This window comes from Schistocerca americana, chromosome 8 (genome assembly GCF_021461395.2).
Source record: "Schistocerca americana isolate TAMUIC-IGC-003095 chromosome 8, iqSchAmer2.1, whole genome shotgun sequence".
Taxonomy (NCBI): Eukaryota; Metazoa; Arthropoda; class Insecta; order Orthoptera; family Acrididae; genus Schistocerca; species Schistocerca americana.
The window spans coordinates 197,007,351-197,032,497 of record NC_060126.1 but is presented as its reverse complement, the minus strand read 5'-3'; the positions used below and the strand labels follow the sequence as shown (position 1 = coordinate 197,032,497).

Below are 25,147 nucleotides of genomic sequence, written 5' to 3'. Positions count from 1 at the left end.
CGGTGGCCGGTGTTCACATTGGCCTTCATTTGCTTCCTAAGGACTCTACTCCTGTATTACTCTATCCCCTTAAGTTTCACGACCTTCGCATAGTACCTTTGCGTACACTGATGGCTCTCAGACTGACCGTGATGTCGGGTATGCCTTCATCATTGGTGCCCGCGTCTGTTAGTATCAGCTTCCAGCACACTGCTTAGTATTTACAGCAGAGCTCTTCGCCCTCTATCAGCCCGCGGAGTACATCCGGCAACACAGACTTTTGAATTGTGTCCTTTGCTCAGACTCACTCAGCGCCCTGGAAAGTCTGTGTGCCCTGTACCCCCACCATTCCTTAGTACAACAGGTCCAGGAAAACTGTCACTTGCTCAGTCTTGGTGGAGCCACTGTGATGTGTCTGTGGATTCTTGGTTGCCGTCATGTCAGGAGGTGGTGTTGCTTTGGCACCGCAATTAGTCCTCCCTTCATGGGTATAATCTCTGGCGTATTAAGCCTCTCCCACCGGTTTTAACGAACTCCTCTTGGCCCTCCCACCAGGAGGAGGTCAATTTAACTAGGTTGTGTATTGGGCACTGCCTTTTTAGCCATTGTCATTCGATAAGTGGCGCTCCCCCAACACTTTGTACACATTGCCCCCAAATTTTAACTGTCTGCCGCTTCATGACAGAATGCCCATTTTTAACTGTTTACGTTCCACTTGGGTTTGCTGTCTGAGTTATTGGCCATTTTAGCAAATGACATGTGGGCTGTCGACTGCATTTTACTTTTTATCTGTCAAAGTAATATGGTGAAGGCCATTTAATTTTTAGTTTTGGACCTTTATTTCTGTGTGGTGTCTTTTGTAGCCCTTTCTCCACATCCTTGTTTTTAGATGTCTTCTCTTATGTCAATTGGGATTGATGTATAGTCATTTTTTAACTCCTCTGTGTCTTCATGTTCTATAGTTTTGACTTGGCCGTGTATGACTCCACTTATTTTTGCGCCCTAAAACAAAACAAAACATACCTTTAAAGTGCTAAGAGATTTAACCCCCTCTCTCTTCTAAGTGATACCATTGAGGATATGTATGCCAGGTGTCCCTCATAAGAGTCATCAAGTGCATTACCTCTGATTTTTCAGCAGATATTTACATTTTATGGACTTAAGGCACATCAGTGCTCAGAGCCTTGGTAAGCTATGATCCGTCATAAGGACTGATATCATTTTCACTTACTCATCCGTGAGTGTTTTGTGTTGGCTGTCCTTGCATTATTAATGTGTGGTGTACTTCAGGTATGCTGTACTGTTGATAGACAGAGGTAGCACAAAGTTCAGAAACATGAGCAAAGACAGTGCAGGAAGCGGTTGAATTTTTGGTGAAGCAGATGACTAAACTATTGGAAAAGAATGCCGCTTTGAAAAAGCAGGTGGACACTAATGGCAGCCGATGCATGTAGACAGGATGAGCTAACCAGGATCTACATCTACATCTACATGGATGCTCTGCAAATCTCACTTAAATGCCTGGCAGAGGGTTTATCGAACCACCCTTACAATAATTCTCTATTATTCCAATCTCAAACAGTGTGCAGGAAAAACAAAAACCTATATCTTTCCATTCGAGCTCTGATTTTAGTTATTTTATTATGATGATCGTTTTTCCCTGTGTAGGTCAGTGTCAACAAAATATTTTCACAATCGGAGGAGAAAGTTGATGATGGAAATTTCGCAACAACAGAAAACGCCTTTGTTTCAATGAAATCCACCCCATACCCTGTATTTCAGTGACATGATGTCCCTTATTTCTTTATAATACAAAATATGCTGCCCTTCTTTGAACTTTCTCAATATACTCTGTTAATCCTATCTGGCAAAGATCCCACACCGTGCAGCAGTATCCAAAAGAGAATGGACAAGCTTAGTGCAGGCAGTCTCTTTAGTAGATCCGTTGAATTGCGTAAGTGTTCTGCCAATAAAACACAGTCATTGGTTTGCCTTCCCCACAACATTTTCTGTTTGCTCTTTCCAATTTAAGTTGTTCGTAATTTTAAATCCTAGGTATTTAGTTGACTTTATGGCCTTCAGATTTGACTTACTTATGATATAACCAAAGTTTAATGGATTCCTTTTATTACTTATGTGGATGAGCTCACACTGTCTATTATTTAGGGTGTTACTAGTTTTTGCATGGTACAGATATCTTGTCTAAATTGTTTTTCAATTTGTTTGGACCTGATGACTTTACTAGATGATAAATGGCAATGTCATCTGCAAACAACCTAGACTGTTGCTCAGATTGCCTCCTAAATCATTTATACAGATAAAAGTTCAGCAGATGCCCTACAACACTTTCTTGGGGAACACCAGAAATCACTTGTGTTTTACTCAATGGTTTTCCATCAGTTACCACGATCTGTGACCTGTCTGACAGGAAATCACAAATCCAGTCATATAACTGAAACGATATTCCATAAGCATGCAATTTGACTACAAGCTGCTTGTGAGGCACAGTGTCAAAAGCCTTCTGGAAATATAGAAATACAAATCAATTTGAAATACCATGTCAATAGCAATCAACACTTCATGTGAGTAAAGAGATAGTCATGTTTCACAAGAACATTGTTTCATTCAATGTATCTGTTCCTTCCTTGGATCCCATCTCAGATAGTCTAGTGTCTCCTTTTTTGGATAAAGTGACTGACGACGTGTCAGTGTTTATTGACATTATGGAAGTTTCTGGTAGTCTGAGCACTTGATCAGACAAAGTACATTTGCACATGACCTGGTTATAATTGATGGGAGAGGTTAAGATGTAAGTCATGTATCATGAGGGGTTGAATAATGTGCTTATATTTGAATAACTCAAGAAGGTATGCCTATCAGCACCATCACAGGTAGAATATTGTCAGATTCTTCAAGGAACAACTTAGTGGGATGTCCCAGAAATGAAACAAATGAGTGATAAAATTCTTAGATCAAATAAGGAAAATCAGTGCACAAACACATGAATTAACATACAGTGATGAGGCAGATAAAATTATTTCCCAAGAGGCAGAGCACAGAATGCTAGACATATTTTGAAGAGGAGTTCTGCCTGATATGTTGTTAACAGAGCAGGTGGAGAATCCAAATTTAGATGCTGCCATTAAGGTTGCATTTGGAAACAACACCACCAACCACAGTGCTATGAGTGCAGGGTGGTGGCATATAGGACACGATACTGTCAGAATAGGAAGCAAAGCGGACAGTGTCCAGATAAGGATTCCTTATATGCCAACAGGAATTCCTTAATGACCGAGCAGCACTCCCAGAGGAGAGTTTGACCATGGCCTATCAGCCCGGACATTTTAAGTGAAGACAATACCGGCTGTGAAAGCCTACATTGTATGGTATATGCAGAGTTGGAGTGTTGCTTGGTTAGCATGATGAACTGAATGGAACATGAGTTTTGGTGGACACAGGGGCTCATATGTCAGTGACTAGTGTTGACATCTTTGGCAGAAAGAGATTGAATTTTCTATGAAACAATGGGTACATCAGTACCTCTGTCTATATCAAACCTACTAACCATTAGCAATACCTCCACTTCGACAGCTGCCACCTGTTCCATGCCAAAAACTCCCTTCCATACAGCGTAGTCAGCCATAGTCATCACATCTGCAGTGATGAATGGTCCCTCTCAAACTACACAGAGGGTCTCACTGAGGCCTTCACAGACTGTAATTATCCTCACAACCTTGGACAAAAACGAATCTCCTGAGCCTTATCTTTTCAGTCTCCCATCACCTCCCAGTTTCACCATCCGGCCACAGAGAAGCATTCCCCTTGTAACACAGTACCATCCAGGACTGGAGCAACTGAATTACATTATCTGTAAGGATTTTGACGACCTCTCATTGTGACCTGAAATGAGAAATGTCGTGCCCTCTATCCTTCCCACCTCTCCCACAGTGGTATTCTGCCGTCCACCGAACTTATGCAATATACTTGTCCATCCCAACACAACCCCTGCTCCCAACCCCTTACCTCATGGCTCATATCCCTTTAACAGGCTTAGATGCAAGACCTGTCCCATACATCCTCCCACCTACTCCAGTCTGGTCACGAACAAAGGCAGGGCTACCTGTGAAACCAGTCCTGTGATCAACAAACTAAGCTGCAACCACTGTGCTGCATTCTACTGGGCATGACAAGCAACAAGCTGTCTGTCCGCATGAATGGCCATCGACAAACTGTGGCCAAGAAATGACTGGATCACCCTGTTGCTGACCACACCCCCCAACATGACATTCTTCATTTCAATGACTGCTTCACAGCTTGTGCCATATGGATGCTTCCCACCACCACTAGGTCTTCTCAGTTGCGCAGATGGGAACTCTCGCTGCAACATATCCTATTCATAACCCTCCTGGCCTCAACCTCTGTTAGACATTATCCTCACCCATCCAGGCCCTTCCCTATTCCCATTCCAGCACTACATAGCCCTCTATTCCCCCAATGCACGTAGTCTTTTTACTTCCCCACCTTTCCCCTGCCCTCCATCTAACCTCCAAGCTGCACATAGCTGCCCTATCCTCTCTCCACCTCATCCCTACATGCTCCCCAGCAGCACTTCACTGTCCCCCACCCCTACCCTGCTATGCCTCCCTCTCCCTGCTGCAGCCTCCTCCTTATCCCTACCCAGTTTCCTGCACTGCTGCTGCTGCTCGCAGTTCGGCTTCAGCTGCCAGAGACTGCAGTTATGTGTGTGTGAGCTGCATTTGCATTATAGGATGAGTAGCAACTATCCTCTTCATAATATTGAATTCTTTATGATGTACATTATATGAAGACAGTGATGTGGCATAATTGCAGTCAACGTTGCCCAGTTTCTGTAATAGACCAAGAAACTTTTGGGAATATATGGAAGTATTATCCACTGACAGTGCACAATCCTATAGCTGGATTTTCTGAATAGGCATCATGCAATACTGATCTGTCACAACACACTATAAAACTAGTGGGATATTGTTCCATCTAGGAACAACCACTGCAAATGATACTTTGTCATAAGGTTTGCCGATCATGAAGGCGGAACTGAATAAACTGCATACCATTCATTAAAACTCGATTTGTGTGATAAAGTGCCAAGAAATACAGGAAAATTACTGTGGGTATGTGTGGATACTGACCAACTGAATGATATGTTGTGTGTTATGGAGCCATCTTAATACAATTATAAATTGGATACTTTGCACACACACACATATATATATATATATATATATATATATATATATATATATATATATAAAAAAACAAAGATGAGGTGACTTACCGAACAAAAGCGCTGGCAGGTCGATAGACACACAAACAAACACAAACATACACACAAAATTCAAGCTTTCGCAACGAACTGTTGCCTCATCAGTAACAGTTTGTTGCGAAAGCTTGAATTTTGTGTGTATGTTTGTGTTTGTTTGTGTGTCTATCGACCTGCCAGCGCTTTTGTTCGGTAAGTCACCTCATCTTTGTTTTTATATATAATTTTTCCCACGTGGAATGTTTCCTTCCTTGGTCTGCTTGTGTCTGTATGTGTGGATGGATATGTGCGTGTGTGCGAGTGTGTACCTGTCCTTTTTTCCCCCTAAGGTAAGTCTTTCCGCTCCCGGGATTGGAATGACTCCTTACCCTCTCCTTTAAAACCCACTTCCTTTCGTCTTCCCCTCTCCTTCCCTCTTTCCTGATGAGGCAACAATTTGTTGCGAAAGCTTGAATTTTGTGTGTATGTTTGTGTTTGTTTGTGTGTCTATCGACCTGCCAGCGTTTTTGTTCGGTAAGTCACCTCATCTTTGTTTTATATATATATATATATATATATATATATATATAAGCATGACTTGCATGCTAGAAGTAGATGGAAATTACATGGTTCCAGTGAAAAGGGATAATTTTGGCTCAAATGAAGTGGATCTGCGAAAAGGACTGATTGCTAATTTGTATGTCTTGGACAAGGACAATTTAGATAAGTCAAGCAAACTGTCAGTGCATCTGCAGTGTGTGAAAAAGTACAGAATTTAAAAGAGGAAGATAGGAGAACTGTAGACATTCTGTTAATACAATTCACGGATTTGTTCAGTCCTAGTGGACCATTATCAGCAACACCTGTGACGCAGCATAGAATTCCAACTGGGAATAACCTGTCTTGTCTACAGGACACCACACAGAGTACCACACCACGCACAACCAATAATGGAGGAATTCATTAATGAATAGTGGAAAGATGAAATTATTGAGGAGTATGATAGTCCATTGGGAGCACCTGTTGTCACTCGGGCAAAGAAATCAGATGGGATGAAGAAATACAGGCTTTATTACAATTACTGATATCTGAATGCAAGAATGGAAATGGATGCATATCCTATACTGCGTATAACAGAAATGTTGGAAAACCTGGATCAATGTAAATATTTCTCCACAATGGATTTAATGAGTGGGTATCGCCAATTGGAAGTGGTTTCAAAATGGCGGTCGAGGACTGCTTTTACCATTCCATGGGGACACAGCCAATATTGATGGATGCTGTTTGGGCTTAAGAATGCACCAGCCACTTTCCAGATGTTACTAGTTGGAATTCTAAGGGAACTAAAACCACATGGTCTATTTAGTCAATATTATTGTGTTTTTCTAAAGATCTTTGTGCCGACAGAGGTAAACTGTTGAGGTCAAGTGATTAGCCAAGATGACGTGAAGACATACCCTATATTGATATGTGCTGTCCATTGTTTATTACCATTGCAAACTACAAAACAACTCCAGTGATTTTCAGTGATATGTAATTATTATTGAAAATTTGTCAGAGGGTTTGCTGATATCCCTGGACCATTAATGCATTTACTAAAATAAAAAAGGGGGGATTGTAAAATTCCAGTGGATAACAAACTCCCAAACTGCATTTGAGAAACTGAAAGATGCACTAATGACTATCCCAGCATTAATATTTCCAGATTATTAGAGAGAGTTTGTTCTGTCCTATGATGTGAGCAACCAGGCAGCAGGATGTGAATAGCATGAACACCTAGGAGCACATGTAACAAACGTTGAATAAAGCGTGCCAGAAGTACTCAGTCACAGAGAAGGAGACTTTTAGCAGCGTATGTGGTATTACCTAAAACTTTCTGACAAACAAAAACTGTGTGCTGGGCCAGGACGCAAACCTGGAACCTGTGCCTTTCACGGGCAGGTGCTCTACCAACAGAATTACCTGAGCACAACTCGTGACCTGTCCTCACCGCTTTGCTTCTGCAACTACCTCATCTTCTACCATCCTACCTGATTGGAGTTCCAGTCTAGCATACAATCTTAATTTGCCAGGAAGTTTCATATCAATGCACACTCCTCTACAGAATGAAATTCATTCTGTTATTGCCTATTTTTGCTGTTAACTGTATGGTAGGAAATCCAACATTATGGTAGGAAATTCAGCATTAAAATGGCTATGAAAGTTGAAGGATCATTCAAGCAGATTAACTCGTTGGACAAAGAAGTCAAGTGAATTCAATTATGAGATAGGACACAAACCCAGTAGGAAACATAGCAGTGCTGATGGCTTAAGCTGAAAGGTGGTGATCACACACACACACACACACACACACACACACACACACACACACACACACACAGTAGAAGTCTCTCAGAGCGGAAAGATGTCCAGACTGCTGATGTGAATTGACAGTTACTGAGGACACAGCTGCTTTTTGCTATGCACAATGGGCTGTTGTGCAGATTGACAAAGTTTGAATCATAGATTGTGCTACTCACAGGTCTAAGGGACAAAGTGTTGAAGGAAGCACACAATCATATATTAGCAGGTAACAGAGGACAGACAAGTGATTGTCAAGTAACTGAACAGTTCTGGTGGAGAACAAGAAGACAGGCTGTCGATCAGTATGTGAGTAGTTGCATACCATGTGCACAAAATACCAATCTCTGTCATCAACCAATACTGCTTCAAAGGTTACTGAAGGCATCTATATCATTTGTAATGGTAGGAATGGTTGTGTTCAGTCCATTCAGCCTGCTCCACTGGGTAACCAATACGTGATAACCAGCACAGAACATTTCTCACATCACATAGCAGTTTTTGCAATCCTGAATGAACAAACAAGTGTAGGGGCTCATACAGTAGCTATTGAACTTTGGCGTTCCCGACTCAATAATTACATATCAGTGTATCAAATCCATGTCCAAGCTGCTTAAACGGATGTGCCATATATTGTGAGTCCAGAAATTGTGAACTAGTCCCTTCCACCCTCAAATGGAAGAACAGAATGTGGTAAAATATTGTCACTATGTGAACAGACACCACAACAACTGGGATATTTACGTGCCTTACCTTGTAGCTGCATGTGTGTGACAGTCTTCGACTCTCCTTATCATACGTTAGAAAAATGCTATTGCCTGTCGAAGAATTAAGCATAAATATGGGAAAAATGGAGAGTCATTGAAGAAGTTTGTGCATATGTTTCAGAATTTGTGGAAACAAGAAGGAAACCAAATATATAAGCACTTTAGCTGCAGAAACACCTTGTTGTTAAGCTATCTGAGTGTAAAATGGGTCAGTAGGTTATTCTGGCAAGTTCCTAAACACCAACAGAAATTACATTAGTCATGAATGTGAAGCTACAGTTACTGATGAGAACTTCCATTGTTCATGTAGGGCACATTAAACCTTTTAAGGGTACTCTGGGCACTTTGCTTCATGTGGCAGTGTCATTACCCTGGGAAAGTTAAAAGTAAGAAGAGGAGGAGAGAAGTGAGAACTGATGAGCAGAATGCACACAGATTGCCTTACACACTCAGATTACATCAGTGCAAACCAAACTCTGTGGGATATATATAAATGGTTTGAGGTAAACCATGTGATAATTGTATCATTGTGTTAGTATAGTGGGGTTGTAATTTAGGAGTACATGTAGTGTTGTTACTAAATTCTGTGATAGACAGACAGTTTGTAAATGAATAGGAGGATGGTATGTAAATAAAAGTCTCACAAGAGGGGGAGTGAGAATGCAAATTCCTTTCCTCTAGGTAGTGTTAGCAACAAGACTGTCCATTCTGGAAGACTGTCCAGAGTTGGTATGATAATTCTAATGATATTGCAGCTCTTTGAGGGAGAAGTAGTGGATGCACTACAGTACCAATGGAACAGAGTTTGTCATTGTTTTATAATGTGATAATGGTCAAGATCAATACCAATAGAGCTAGGCTTTATGTATTTGTTTGGTTCCCAGCGGCAAGTGTGGATGTGTGTTACCAGTGTTTTGTGGTCCATCCCTACCCGGTAAAATAGAATATTTGTATGGGAGAAAACTCAGGTGTTGCAGATGTCCAAGGAGAGGAGTAACTATGTGTTGATGTCGGTGGATGAGCTCCATTTGCTTCAAAGAAAGAGGATTGCAATATGCCCAACCAGGATGGTTCAGAGTGGCACATGAGTGTGTGAAATGCAGTTATTCCTGGGTAAAGCGATGCTGGAGGGATGTTCAGACACTAAACCCGTACTTTAAGAGAGTGGGAAGGCATTGAGTTTACTCCATATTTGCTCCACAGGTAGTGATAGTGAACTGTTACAAGGGCATCTCAAGAGAATGATGAGGTCAGACTCACAAACTAGCACAATATTCATTACTGGTGCTACCTGTGAAAAGTGGTGGGAATGGCATCCCTTCTCCCAGTGCCATCACTTGACTAACGGTAATAAACCTGACACAACTTTCATTGTATTAGTGAGAAAAACCATTAGACGTGTTGCCAACCCAGAACCTGGTATATTTAAATGGCATCGTAAAACAAGACCACCTCCACTCATTGCGGGATCTTACAGCTTCACAGAAGGGTCATTTTATTATTGAGCAAATATTCCAGCATGTACAGCAGGATTGTGATAAGCAGTACAAAACATCATGATCATGAGTATCACAGTTTCTGGTACTGTTGTTACTCTGGTTTTGCTTTGTGTAAACTGGATGTATCTTGGGCACAGACCCATTCACCCTCATGAACTCCCAGTGCATCAATTACCAATGGATTGGGCTACTGGCAGCAACTAATGGTTAGTTGAGTAAGAGTTAGATAGGGAGCTGTGTGATAAACAAGGAGAAATGATAAGCATGAGAAATAATTGAGCAGAACTATTTACTGTTAAATGATTGCTGGGAAATTTGACAAGGAAAGAGAATTTGGTGACGTAAATATACTATTTTGTAAGTGATGATACAATGGACTCGTGCTCCTATGAAGAAACAAGAAAAGTTCAGTAGACTAATTATGGAAATTATTTAATTGGATAGATAAAAAATCTACTCACCAAGCGGCAGCAGAACACACACACAAAGGACTGTTGCGATTAGCAAGCTTGCGGAACCAGTGGCTCCTTCTTCAGGCAGAAGGGTTGAAGGAGAATGAAGAAGGAAGAAGGGTGAAGGAAAAGAACTATAGAGGTCTAGGAAAAGGAGTAGATTTTGGGAAAATCACCCAGAACTGCGGGTCAGGGGAGACTCACCGTACGGGATGAGAAGGAGATACTGATTGTTGGGGACTGCATTGGACGAGATTTGAAAACCTGAGGGCTTAAAGGTGGAAGACAGGGTAATTTGCAAGGCAGAAATTGCTACTAAAACATTGTGCACGAGTTAATAAAAGTGAGAAGCTAAGTGCATTATATGTAACAGAGGTGGGAAGGGGTGGTGAAAAGTAGATGGGAAAGACAATGAAAGATGCAAAAAATTAAAATGGAGTGAAGCAAAGAGTAGTTACAGTAAAGAAAAGCTGACACGCAATAAATTGACATAAATTAAGGCCAGGTGGGTGGCGAGAACCAAGGACATGTTGTAGCGCTAGTTCCAACCTGCAGAGATATGAGAAACTGGTGTCTGGGGGAAGAACCCAGACGGTGCGTGTCCTGAAACAGGTGCCAAGGTTACGAATGTCATGTTGTAGAGCATGCACTGCAACAGGATATTGTGAGTTGTCAGTATATACCCTCTGCTTATCCAACAGGCAAGTTGCCTGAGACTATTGCCTATTGTTGATGAAGGCGTTAATGGCTGAAAGCTTTAATTGTGAGAGCCTTGACTTAAGATTGTAATTGCAATAGTGTGTATTGTAGCAGTAAGTAGCGAAAATGAAGTCATCTAACAAATTCAGTGAGTCTGTGATCCGACAACACAATATAATAGTGTAAAATATGGAATTGCCCATTATACAATGGAATACCTGCATTTGTACAGCTTGGAGATATCTTTCAGTGGCTGTTGTAAGTATGCAGTACATGGTGATATATATTGCTTCACTGTGAATGACTGTTTTGTATAACTTGGCCAGCAGGTATATGGGCATTTGTACACCAGATAGTACTCAAGTGTTCCTGCCATCACACCCAAGCAGCTATGATTTTAGCTCTTACATCACTGATGATGCTGCCATCACTTTATTGATGGGGTTTAAAGTTTTGAGTTTTAGATTTTGACTTTTGGTTTGGTGTGTTCCATGATGAGAAATTGTTTCCAAATGTCTAATTTTAGCAATATTTAACTGGAGTCATAAATTACTGAGATACTCATAACGTGCCAGGATTTTTTGCAATCCTGTTTTTTGGAAGCAGCAATTGTGACATTATCATTGTAAAGCCCAAGGTATGTTCTGCTTCATGTTTCATATGTTGATATCAATGACCAAGCTGAATGATACTGATGACAGTGAGACCCCCTCATGCTCCCAACTATCATCAGATTGCTGTTGTATAGACATTCCTATGCAATGTTTTGACCTGGTCAGTATGATGTGCTGCATACACATTGTAATTTGAGTGTGTAGCAAAATTTGTTGGTTTGGATTGAATGTAGGAAAAGTGTGCAATAGTGAGGCTTTCTCAGTGTTCATCAGTGAAATTTATTACCTCTGATTTTAAGTATCAGTAATGAGTGACAGGTAGCTAATAATTCAAAAGCTAAAAGTACTTTGGAACTAGAATGTGTGCTGTTGGTCTAGTGTTGTTTCATAGTCTCTCCCTTGGCCGCATGAGCTTGATTATCCAGCAATTTATGTAATTTTTCCTTCCCTTTACAAAGAAAAAATTTGTTTGTTCTTTGTCTTGATGAAGGAATGTAAAACTTAAGATTTGGCTTTTTTATTGTTGTTTAGTCTTGCTCCAAATGTCCCTGTTGAGAGGATGATGAGTATAGACTCCTCTGTTGTCAATAATAATAATTATTATTTTTATTAAACCAATGTGAAATTTAGGATAGACTATAATGATATCTACAAGAAAATTTAATTATATCTCGAATCTTCCATAGACTAATTTTGCCTAGTATCCTCCCTCTTGCCCTGTAACCCAGTGCTATGTTTCCCATTGTGTTGTGTTTATTCCATCTTCTTTTCTTGTTATCCATCTATTCTCTTTATCAATTCCTCCTTGCATTGTCTTCCATCTCCTTGCTCACAATAATTTGCATAGCCTATTCTCATACACAAGATCTGTTCAAAAAATTCTGAAACTTCGTGTGCATAATTTTTGTGTGTTACCTTTTACTTATTAGGCATGGTCTCCTTCGAAATACAGTCCTTCATGATTGATACACAATTCCCAAAGTTGTTTCCAGTTCCAGGAGTAGTCTTGGTACACCTCTTGCTGGATTACGTGAAGTGCCGATGCAAATTTTCTTTTATCTCGGTATGTTGTTGTAAATCTTTATCCTTTCAGTGAGGTTTTCAACTTTGGAAATTAAAAAAAATGTCTGCAGGGGCCAGGTCTGGAGAGTACAGAGGATGAGGCAGCGCAGTGATTTCATTAGGGGTGAATGTGCAGGTGCGTTATTGTGGAGCAAGAGGCCTGAACTGTCTCACCATATTTCAGGCCACTTCCTTCTCACATTTTCTCGCAGGTGTCGCAACATGTCCCAATAATATCGTCAATTAACAGACTGTCTCTGTGGCAGAAATTCATGATGAACTAGTCCTTCAAAGTCAAAGAAAACTATCAGCATGGCTTTGACATTTGACCTGACCTGACAAGCTATTTTTGGTCTTGGAGAACCTTTCTCCATCCATTGTCAAGATTGATTCTTGATCTCAACATCATAACCATAGACCCATGTCTCATTACCAGTCATGATTCTCTTAAGGAACACCTTGTTCTCATTTGCATGATCCAAAAGCTCTTCACTGTTTGTGTGACGAAAGTCGTCAGGTCTTGACTCGTGAGCCATGGGACGAACATGGCGGCAGCACGATGCATTGCAGGATGCTTTCTCAGGATTTCATGACATGATCCAACTGAAGTATTACATTCTTCTGCAATCTCTTGGACAGTCAGTCTTTAATTGGCATGCACAGTTTCGGACATTCCTGACATGAGCATTGTCAGTATATGTCAAAAGGCGTCCTGAATTAGGGTCATCTGTAACTTCCGTCTGGCCATTTTTAAATAGTGTAAACCATTTGTAACACTGAGTATGGCTTACGCACTCATCACCGTAGGCTTCCTGCATCATTTGGTGTGTCTCTGTAAAGGTTTTCTTGACTTTCATGCAAAATTGAATACAGTCCCATTGCTCCTCTAACTGTGCCATCTCGAAATTTTGCAAACTGTGTGACACAACGTTCTACTCAATACAGCACTGAACAGTAACTAAGTCATACAACACTGAAACTTCCGGCACTTATACTTACACACAGGCGTGCCAACCGCATTTCGCTCGAGCACACCACTGGTGTGAAACTATGAATGTTCCAGAATTTTTTGAACAGACCTCGTACATAATAGCTGGTAGTTTGTACATTTGCCTTTCATTTTGAATCACTAATTTTAGACACACATATATTGCTTGATGACTCACTGTGATGATAGGACAGTATATAGTCTAGGTAATACATAAGGTAACGTTTGTAATGTTATTGCTCTTCAGAATTTGCCACTGTGAAGGAGACAGCGAAGTTCCACTCATTGCTCCCTGCTACTGTGCTGGGTCATTGCGATATGTTCACCAAGCTTGCCTCCAGCAATGGATCAAATCATCAGACATCCGTAGCTGTGAACTTTGCAAGTTTCAGTTTATCATGCAGAGCAAGATCAAGCCTTTCAGTGAGGTAACAAAAGATGAGCAAACTGTGTAATATTGTTTTGAGTAATAACTGATGCCCAATGTATTAATGGATTTTTCAAAAGGAAGTTCTTGTTATTGTATAGGCAAAGTATTTGATACTTTAGTTTTGTGTACATTACTGTTACTATAGTCTTTTCAAAACCTGAAAGTGATTTTCAATGTAGAAAATTGTTGCTCTATGTGGTACTTCATGTGTTCTTGAGAAAAAATTTAATCAATAAACAGTAAATAATACTACCAATCATGATTTCAGATCTGATGACAGTATTAGTCAAAACTGAAGATTTATTGATATTCTGTAACATTAAGATTGACAAAAATCGCCAGTAGAACCATGGTTTTAATTCTCACCAACTTCTTGGCAGTTGTGAAACCCAGTGCGTAAAGAAAATAATTGATTTACTGGCTTATTGTCTTACATATTTGGGATGGTGTTACTACCCCTTGTAGAAGTTTTTATTTCTTTGTATAATCTTGAATATTTTGCAATCTGATTCAGCTGATTTTAAAGTAGCCTGTGGCATAACTTCATGTTTGTAGACGTTGGACAAAGTGACAGTCGAACAATATATTACTTTTGTACACCAAATGTACATCAATATGGCTGTGTGTCTAATTTAGTATGTTTCTTCCTACTTTCAGTGGGAAATGCTGGAAATGTCAGGAGTGGAAAGGAGAAAATTATTGTGCTCTGTCACATTCCATGCTGTAGCATTGACATGTGTCGTATGGTCACTATATGTGCTGATTGACCGTACAGCCGAAGAGGTGGGGCGAGGATCCCTGGAATGGCCTTTTTGGACAAAGCTGGTTGTTGTGGCTATTGGTTTTACAGGTGGCCTCGTTTTCATGTACATCCAGTGTAAGGCATACGCACACCTCTGTCGTCGTTGGCGTGCCTTCAATAGAGTTATATTTGTACAGAATGCACCGGAGAAAATGCCTTCTGGACCTGTGCAGTATACTGCACCACCCTTGGCCCGTGAGGAGTCTCTCTTCCTTTCGGAGGCATCTCACGTCTTAATGGAAGATGCTGTGTCAACAAACCAGGTTGGAGCTGAAAGGACTGAGCTCAGCAGTCCCAGCAGCAGTTGCCATGTTACATCACCTGCAGAAGCATTAGGTGCTCCAGAGGAGGCTGTCTCCCTTTGTGAAATTAGCCGTCTGCTTCAGGTGGAAGATGCTTCAGAGGTATGACAATTATGATTTTGACTGTAAAATTTTGTGTTGCAGCTAAACTCTATTATACAATTGCAAATATTTTCTGAAGTACTTTAAATTTTTATTCCTGTTGTGAAGAGCCAACCAGAGGGTTAGCTGTGCAAAGATGAGGTGGATAGCTGTAGAGACAAACCCTTTTCTTAGTGGGCGATACCAGGTGTGCTGCCATGCTCTAGTGTATTAGCAAAGTGTATATGCACTGGGACAACATGGAAATCTGGGAAAAACCTGGGAATTTTTTCGTCCAGGAGAAAAACAGGATAAACTGGGTAAATTTTTAGAATTCCGAGAATTTTTCATTGTTTTAGTTCTCTGTTAGATTTTTATAGTTTTGACTGGTAAGAATTGATGCTCTAACAAATTTTACTTTAGCTCGCTACTACAGAATAATACTGCAGCAGTAAAACATAAACGATGGGGAAAAACCAAACTAGCTCACTACTGCAGAATAATACTGCAGTAATAAAACATAAATGATTGGGGGGAAAAAAAACCTTAGGTTGTAAAGAAAATACACTATTTACAACAACAAAACACAGTGCGCACACACAAGTGTCTGCCAACAGCAAAATGTGTCAAAGGCTTTAGGACGAAGACAACACAATACAACTGCTTCCTATGATTGTGACATCACAACAGTTAACATTATGTTCATTTGAATTGCCAGCAGGCTCATGCACATACACAGTTGAGACCCTTATGAGCAGTGTACCTTCCCCCGCTTCTGTCTACCTGAAGTGCGGCTATTAGCTGTATCTGCAGGAACGACAAGCAGCCAGATGCTACTCGCAAAAAAATTTTCTGGCATGCACAAGCTGCCAGATTTGCACATGCATAGAGCAGTCTCAGTTATCGTAGGGAGTGGGTAGTCTCCACGTGACTCTTATTTACATTTAGTGATTTTACTGTTTCCTCTTCATGTACAGCTCTCACACCAAATGAAAACAAAACAGATTTCTGTGGCTCGGAGCTATCAAGTGAATTAAAATACATTCACGTAATTATATTATGAAAGCGAAAGTTGCTACTCACCATATAGCGGAGATGCTGAGTTGCAGATAGGTATGACAAAGAGACTCTCACAATTAAAGCTTTTGGCTGTTGGCCTTCGTCAGCAATAGACAACAGGCACACACTCTTACACAAATGCAACACACGCACGTGACTGCAGTCTCGGGCAACCACACTTCGAGCAGTAGTGCCAGTGCATGATTAGAGTGGTGACTGGGTGGGGGTGAGGAGGGGGCTGGAGTGGGGAGGGGGAGGGATAGTGGTGAACAGTGAAGTGCTGCATGTTAGACGGATGGCAGGAGAGAGGTGGGGAGGGGGGTGGAAGTAGCAGAAAAGGAGAGAAATAAAAAGACTGTGTGTGATGGTGGAATTAAGGCTGTGTAGTGCTGGATTGGGAACAGGGAAGGGGCTGGATGGGTGAGGACAGTGACTAACGAAGGTTGAGGCCAGGAGGGTTACAGGAACGTAGGATGTATTGCAGGGAAAGTTCCCACCTGTGCAATTCCTGTGCAATTCAAAAAAGATGGTGTTGGTGGGAAGGATCTATATGGTCATCTCAATTATTTGTTGTACAGCCTGTGCTAAAGAAAATTGGCTTTCATTAATCTTTTCCACAGAGGCATCAGTTTATGTGAAACACTGTTAGCTAGTGTCAACAGTTTTCTGAATTTGAAGTGCACCTCTTTATCTTTGGCATGTATGGCACTGTGCCATAAAAAAGAACCAAACATGGGATAATACAGTGCTGGTACACCTAGAAAATTTGCATCCCAAAAGCCACACTGAAAAGCTTAGTATCAGGTTGAGGCTACTTCTTTTTTAATCTTGATGTACGAATATGCACTTAAGCTGAATTATGCATTTTAGTAGATTTATGAAATTCTGATGATCTTGCAGTATCCTCTGATGTCCTGTTTTGTTTGTGATGTAATGTAAGGTCTTTTAATGCTACATGCATTCGAACATATGGGCTTCCTGCGCACGCACAGTAACGCTTGTTTTCTGGAGCTCTCTGACATCTACTGAAACAAATTTTAACAGGTTGTGGGAAAGTATTGTCAGTGGTGGTTTGAAAAACATTACTTTCAAAGTAAATTTAATTTTATGCAAGATGAATTTTATTATGTATGCGAGCATGCTTTGAATTTCTTAAATCACAGAGCATTTGATTCTTATTTAAAGTTTAACATTTTGAGGGCCAGCCACTTAGAAGAATTTCGGGCCTAAAAGACCAGACATTCATGTCATTGTTTGAAATTTTACTGTCACATTTATCTGATGTATCTTAGAGTGGAACACATGCAAAAGAGACCAATATCATTTGTGAAAGCTTAGCCTTTCATGTAGTGCATCACCATCTCGATTTGAATGCTTCAGAAACTAAAATACTGTGTTTGGTGTAATTCGAATACACACTTTCGTAATACAAAAATATGCAGCGTATCTGTTGCTGTACATCAAAGATCTTTCCACAACGTGTTTTTTTTTTTTTTTTTTTCCTGGGGTTCATTTTCTAAAGAGCTGGGAAACTTTACGCCAGTGTATAAGACCTTAACTGTTAAGTTTTATGGTTCAGAGAGAAAATATACAGTCACGTACCATGGAAAAAGTGTATTTTCACCTGGGAAATAGTGTATTTTTAACTGGGAAATCCGGGAATATTTTTTTTTCTTTTCGCACATACGCCCTGATAAGGCTCACTCACATATGTGGAACTCTGTCTGAGTCAACACATTATGTTTTCTTTAATACTTAGAACAACTTCATGGGACCTATTAATCGAAATGATAGGTGCATACTAACCCAGAACTAATTAAGAGAACAGAAAATTTTTCAAAAGTTATTGCGTGCAGTTTGTCTCCTATATTTGTCATTTACTTTGGCAACCACCCATTTTAGACTAATGATTATTGCATTTGTTGAGGGGAAACTTTTTCCAAGTTGAGGATCTCAAAACAGTGTATGGAAATGTGAGGAAGCAATTTATAGAATTAAAACTCCTGCATTTGCTACACATATGCCTTCGGTATGAAGAAAACTGTTAGTGTTTGACTTCAACAGCTGCAGTAGGGGATGACGATGATGAAGTCCTGTACTCCTTGACAGATCGTAGGGGACGATCCGGAAGACCCGCACCACTGTACTAGGCAAGGTCCTAACAGAGGTGGTTTGCCATTGCCTTCCTCTGACCGTAATGGGGATGAATGATGATGATGATGAAGACGGCACAACAACACCCACTCATCTCGAGGCAGGTGAAAATCCCTGACCCCACCGGGAATCAAACCCGGGACCCCGTGCTCAGGAAGTGAGAACGCTACCGCGAGACCAGAAGCTGCGGACACAGTAGGGGAGATGATCAGTAAAATTTTTGAGAAAATCAAACACTGAAAATTTCAGCTTGGAATATAAGCAACATTAGGAAAAGGATATATTGCTACTCATTGTAAAGATGAGTTGTTCCATTGCAGACGGACCAATAAAAAGACTGTTAAACATTATAGCTTTCGGCCAAGTCTTCTTGAGAAACGAAAAAACGCACACACACACACAAACAAGCACACAACCATTACCACCGGCAGCTGGCTTTAGCCGAAATCTATAATGTGAAACAGTCTTTTCATTGTCCCTATCTTCAGCTCGGCATTTCATCCCTATTGTTTAAATTTTATGAAAGGGAGATTTTGATAAAAGGCAGATTTATTATGTTTCCTTTTACACTGGAATGCAAAGTACAGTTGAACACTACCCCTAAACTGGCTCAGAAAATGACATATTATTTTCATCAAAGATACTTAGTGGTGCACATGACACATTTTCTGGTATCATAAATAGAAATTGGAGTGAACAGAGAGGGAATGAAATTCAAAAACACCAGCCAGAATTTGTGCAATGTCCCTTCTCCATATGGGATTAGAATGCTTAACAATGCCTGTCTATACAGTTACAGCACTATTCACTATTTAGTGTATCGTGTTGCAACGTATAAACATTAGATCTTCAGTTACTTGTATACTCCACCTCACAGGAAAACCCTTTTTGACCTTTGTAGTAAAATTTGTTTTAGGAAAACTACCTCAACTCATGTTGTAATGATCTCTCTTCTTAAACTGAGGAAGAATTCTACATCTCTCCAAGTAGTCATGGAAGTGTTACTTTGATGAATTGTGTAGAGAGGACTCGGTGGAATGCATTTTGGCCCATTTTATGGTACAGATTTTCAAAACTTGGAGATGCATCAGCTGCTTCCACTGCGAGTTCAGTAGATATCAGTCAGCTCTTGATAATGTTATCCAGATGGAGGCAATGAAATACGAAATAACACCTCATTGTTTTTTTCCAGCATTAGGAAATCTTATGCCGCCACTTGAAGCTTTAATATACGGAGTCAGTTTCACAGCTGAGGTTTTTGTTGATGGCTACCGGCATTTCTAAACTCTTTCATAGTTGATCAGTACTTCTACTATAGAGATGAGAATTTCCTTTCAGATTATTGTGATGAAATATTAGCTGTAAAGAACATGGTCCATTGTTATTTGTAGTAGAATTTTTAATCTTTTGTGAATCTGGAATTGACTCTGGAAATTGCAGAAAATTAGTTTCTATTGACTCTTTGAAAATTGAAGTAGTTGACAAAGAGGACTGGGACAAATTTTGTGTTGTAAAATAGCAGTAGGCTTCAATATTACTCGTTCTTATTATACATACACAAATGTTTCTGTAAATTGGTTCTTCTATAAGTAGAAATTCAATAGTGCTAAATAAGACTTTCTCTTCGCTCCATGGACCTCTGGGTTATGGGCCCAGCACGCTTCCACAGTGCAACTCTGCTCCAGTGAAACACCCTGCTAAATCCGCAGAACAGGACAGGTAGTTGGAATTGTGGAAAGGGGCCAAAATGAGTGGCTGTCAGTTACACTCGAACACATATAACTTTATTTATTTGACCAAACATTACAGTACAAATTCTTGAACTTGGGCACAACCACTTTAATTTAATTAAAAAAAAGAGAGAAAAAACAGCTAAAAGGCATTAACTCAAAATTCAGACATGCCTAAAGAAAATATTTAGAGGGCAGAAGGCCTCACGTTAAGTAAGTTCTACAATTTGGCTGAAGGCCCAAAATCTAACACTTAAAAAGCAACAACTTAAATTTAAAGACGGTTGAAGGCCCATGATTTAAGACTCAAGGTAAAAATTAAATTAAAAAAAACACAAGGCCAAAGACCTTATCTTCAATTAGGACAAAGGACCCAAACAATCTAATACTTGACAAGCAAGGAACTTTAATTTTAAAATGGCTGAAGGCCCATGACTTAAAACACCACTAAAAACAATTCAACTTTAATTCAAAACCATCAGCTATGAGCCATACAAATACACACAACAGAAAATAAGAAAAGGCAGTGCAGGTAACGATGCTCAGAAGTTTCAGGGGTCGGCCACCACTTGAAATACTAACAATCACTTAGGTGAGACAGGCAGTCAGCCCAACCATTCTCGATCCGACGACACCCCAACCAACAGATAGTCAACGGACCCACTAACAAGGTAACTTGCAATCCACTCGACCAGCACACAACCGGGAGTTCAATGCAAAACGTGAAAGGCATGGACGCCCAAAACCAGGCATACATTAAGCTGTCAAACTACACACCGTGCTGGACAGCGACAACGTGGTGAAGAAAGGACACTGCCTGAATTTACGTCAACGGCCAGATGCAGGTAACCGGAACGTTAATGGCCACAAGGCAGAAAATGCTGCTGGTACAGTTCAATTGCAAATATCCAAATGCAGTTAGACTCCACCGGATGGAGGCTAAACCTTCGCCAACTCGAACACACATGTTGTTGCTCGCGGGAATGTCCCAACAGCCAACAACAAGAACCAGACAGCACAATGTGAACAATCTTGACTTAACAGATAAATTAAAATCCAAACTCAACTTTCGTGTCCAGGGTCAGTGAGCACATACCTCGTAGCAATGGGAACAACCCCCCACACTCCGACACCACGTAGAGGCCTCCAGTAACATTATATAGGCCTCAGCTGAAGATTTGTTGAGACAAAAGCTGAATTTCAAAGCTGCATGTTGTTCCTCGCGTGTTACCTGCATTGCAGCGGTAGGTGATACTGAACATGTCTAAACTTGCCTGCCTCTCACAGGTAGGAACCAGGAGTCCCAACAATTTGTCGGCCCAACAATTTGTCAACAATTGTAGTACCAAAAATGTTCACCAACACTACTTTTCAGACTGATAGAGTTGTTGGTGAATGGTTCCTCATTACCAGTACAGTTGACTGCTTCTCTCAGTTGGTAATTTTTTTTAAAGGCATCGCCAGTTTCCTTTCACACCTTCACCAATCCTATCTTTTGCTCTTTCTCTAATTACATTGTCGTTGACAGGATGTTAAATCCTCTCTTTTAGCCAGTAGTTTGCATTTATGTTATTAGAGAAGAGCACACTTTTGTGGCACATACTTTTTGAGAAGGGATGAGCAATACAATGAAAAATGGAAGTGTCATATTAGAATACTGAGTTCTGTACTTCTATGTATGGTGTAAGTGTGGTAATGCACAAATAATTCACAGGAGAAAGGGTGTGGTGACAAAGACCTGTCTCTGTAACTGAGTGGTCAGAGTGGCTGACAGCCATGCAGGAGACCCAGGTTCGATTCCAGGCTGGGTCGGAAATTTTCTCCACTGAGAGACTGGATATTGTGTTGTCCTCATCATCATTTCGTCGTCATCGACACACAAGTCGCTGACGTGGTGTCAACTAAAACGATTTGCACTAGGCGGCTGAGCTACTCCAGATGGAGTGTCCTGGCCAATAATGCCAAACAATCATTTCATTTCTATCTTTTTTTTCTTTCCCTTAGGATCCTGGACGATCTACAGCAACACCAGCTGTAGCATCCCTTAGTGCCAGCAGCAGTGAGGAATCATTCCCTTCACCATCGACACAACTTCTGAAGATGCCGGTGTCTCCAGAGCGAGCAGCGCGGGGAAGGACAGCTACCGGTCCACAGGGTCGATCACTTGGCTCACAGTCTCCACTCCTTCATGACGATGGCAGTGGTGCCAGTGGATGCCAGTGAAGACTGCCAGTGCTAGTCTAACAAAATTTCATATCCAGTAACAAGTCACTTATGTGAGTTAATTCTTTTAAAGAAACTGTGGAAGTGTCCTCTGAATTTCTTTTGTGTGCATCACAACAATGTGTCAAAAAAAAAAAAAATTACGAAGTCCTCCAGGCCAGTGTATAAGCAGGAGACATTGGTGTAACTGATTTGCCTTTTTAAATCGTGCCTGAGTCGTATTATATATAATTATTGTCTGTTGTTAATTGTTTGTAGTCCACAGTACTCCTCTTTAAATTTTCTGAAATTTGTATCTGTTGTAGAAATTATAACATTGAGTTATATGTAAGCAGAGTGAGAAGGTGGGAAATGTAGGTTAAACTTGTATGCAAAATGAGGTGCTAATAATAAGTTGTCATATATTAGAAATCGCAAGAGTAAAAGACTTGTGGCTGGGAAGCACACGCGACTACAATGAGGCCTAAATCTGACATTTTACTGACATATTTATTACTTGTCAGGCACAAATGAAAATGTTCCAACAACAAAAATAAAATTATCTGAAAATATTTCCAGCTCAGATTATCTTCAATCAGTCATAGCAATCCCACTGCTGATAACACAATCATGTCTTAAGTTATTAAATAGTTAAGAAAAATATTCTGAATGTAAACTCTGAAAGTCCTGTCAAAGTCATCATTTATTGTAACCAGTAGTGAGTAAACATTTCACAATCGCAGAAATTGTCTCCTCGAAGCCATGGCATTGTTGTGATGAAATAAAGATTGATTAATATCTTTCGTGCTGTCCTGAAGCAAGTTTCAGATTATGTTCATTAAGAGCTGATTAGAAAATCAGGTAGTAACCCTACATTTGAATCGTTCCACATCTTGCTAATAGAAAATGAAGGATTAGCACTTGTAATTTTTAAAGCAACTTGAGTGTTACTAGATAGCATACAGTGGGCACCAGAGGTTCTGCAGATATTCTGGATCTTAGTGAGGAACTATAAAGTAATGTAAATAACACTTAGACAGAAGTGATTTGCCTTTCAGAGAATTACAATGTATCTGAAGAGTAGGACTTGCATTAAAGATATTGGGAAAAATTTATTGCAAGACAAATGGAGGATCTTCTAGTGTCATTGTAACTGCAGATTATTAGTGCAAGCTCAGGTAGCAGTGGCACTAGTAACATTAAGTATATTTTAAAAACTTGGACGGATTACGACACAGAATAAAGTTTCCTAAATTTATTTTTAGAATTAGCAATCACTGAATTTGTGGCAGATGAAAAAGTGAAGCTAATTTTTGTTTTTAATTATGTCGGACACATTCAATGAAGGTGTACACAAGAAGTGATAAAATGTCAAGGAAGCCTCAAACAATTACCAACCATTGTAATTAGAACTGATGAATTGACAATTGTGAACAATGTTTTTATCTACTCCATCTTGAAAGGATGGAAATTACTGACGTGATGGCATATCCATTATTTACGTATATGTTAAGTATAACTTTGTTATATTCATATTATGCGACAACCCCTTTTAAAATAATATTATAGGACAGTGATGAAATGATGGAGAAAGTATAACATAATATGCACAACAGTAAACATTAAATGTATGAAGCTATACAGAAATATAATTACATGAAAGTCAAGATTATACAATGTTCCCAGTCCACTGCTTTGTAATATTATTTGTAAAACCTTCTTTGCATAAATATGCAAAGTGTACTAGTTGAATAGGTGCTGATGGTAAAAGTGTAGTGTCAAGATAGTTCCACATTCGTAAGGAAATTTTTTGTGGAACATATTTGCTTGTTACTGGTATGAAACTACTCGCTGATTTTGAAGTATATGTATGTGAAAAATAGTGATAGGTGTGCTAAACTGAGGATCTTTAAAAACATGTTTTTGTATGTGCTTAAACTTTATTTTGTTTGAGTACTGCTGGAAGAATATGTTTTAGATTTCTTCCATACTCAAAAATACTAGCTAATAATATTAACAAGTACTTATACAGGACAAAAGTGGAAAAAAGACTGAAATTATTAATTTGTGGTACTTAATCTGATTGTCTGTGATGTAATATAACATAATTTTGCTGAATGTCAGCGGGCTGTTAAAAACATTTTTTGTCTTTTGAAGACTTTGATTTTTATGAGGGAACATCAAGAACATGTTTGTTGGATTAAATGTTTTTATATTGAAAAGAGTAATTAAAAACCTTAACTTAGGTCAGCCCAGATTTCCTGTTTTTGAAACTGACAAGAAAATAACATCAAAAAGCTACAGATAATGTTTTAATGATACACAGTATCCATTTAGCTGGATGAAACCTCATTTCCTCCTCTGAGCCGCCTCCCGTTCTCTTGTCCTGCAACATTAGTCTGTCGGTGCTTGCATCGTTCTGCAGCTGCCTATGTGGCTAGTGTTGATGTGTTTTCTAGTAACTCTCGTTCCTGTAATATTGTCATATATTCACTAATCAACAAACATTTGCACACCAGTGACACAAAATGGCTATGGCAGATGGGCACTGGTGACCAAGGAGTCAGTAAGTGCTTGATGAATAATGAGATGATTCTCACATTTTCATGTAATCATGATACTGTAAGTGGCATATCATTTGGAAAAATTCCAACCTTTCTTCCCTTTCTGTGAAAGATGTGGCTCCTCTCAATCTCACCTCATTGTTGA

General features: G+C 39.9%; 1 protein-coding gene across 2 annotated transcripts in view; it reads left to right on the top strand.

The window, feature by feature from the left end:
* The window catches only part of LOC124545486 (E3 ubiquitin-protein ligase MARCHF8), a 98,842-nt gene extending 74,103 nt beyond the window's left edge, over positions 1-24,739 (top strand). For both annotated transcript variants that reach the window (XM_047124428.1, XM_047124427.1), the window contains 3 exons: positions 13,926-14,106; positions 14,766-15,314; positions 22,241-24,739. In XM_047124428.1, the coding sequence (XP_046980384.1) occupies positions 13,926-14,106; positions 14,766-15,314; positions 22,241-22,459 (949 nt within the window). In that variant the 3' untranslated portion in view covers positions 22,460-24,739. The remainder of the gene's footprint in view (positions 1-13,925; positions 14,107-14,765; positions 15,315-22,240) is intronic.
* The last annotated feature ends 408 nt before the right edge of the window (positions 24,740-25,147 follow it).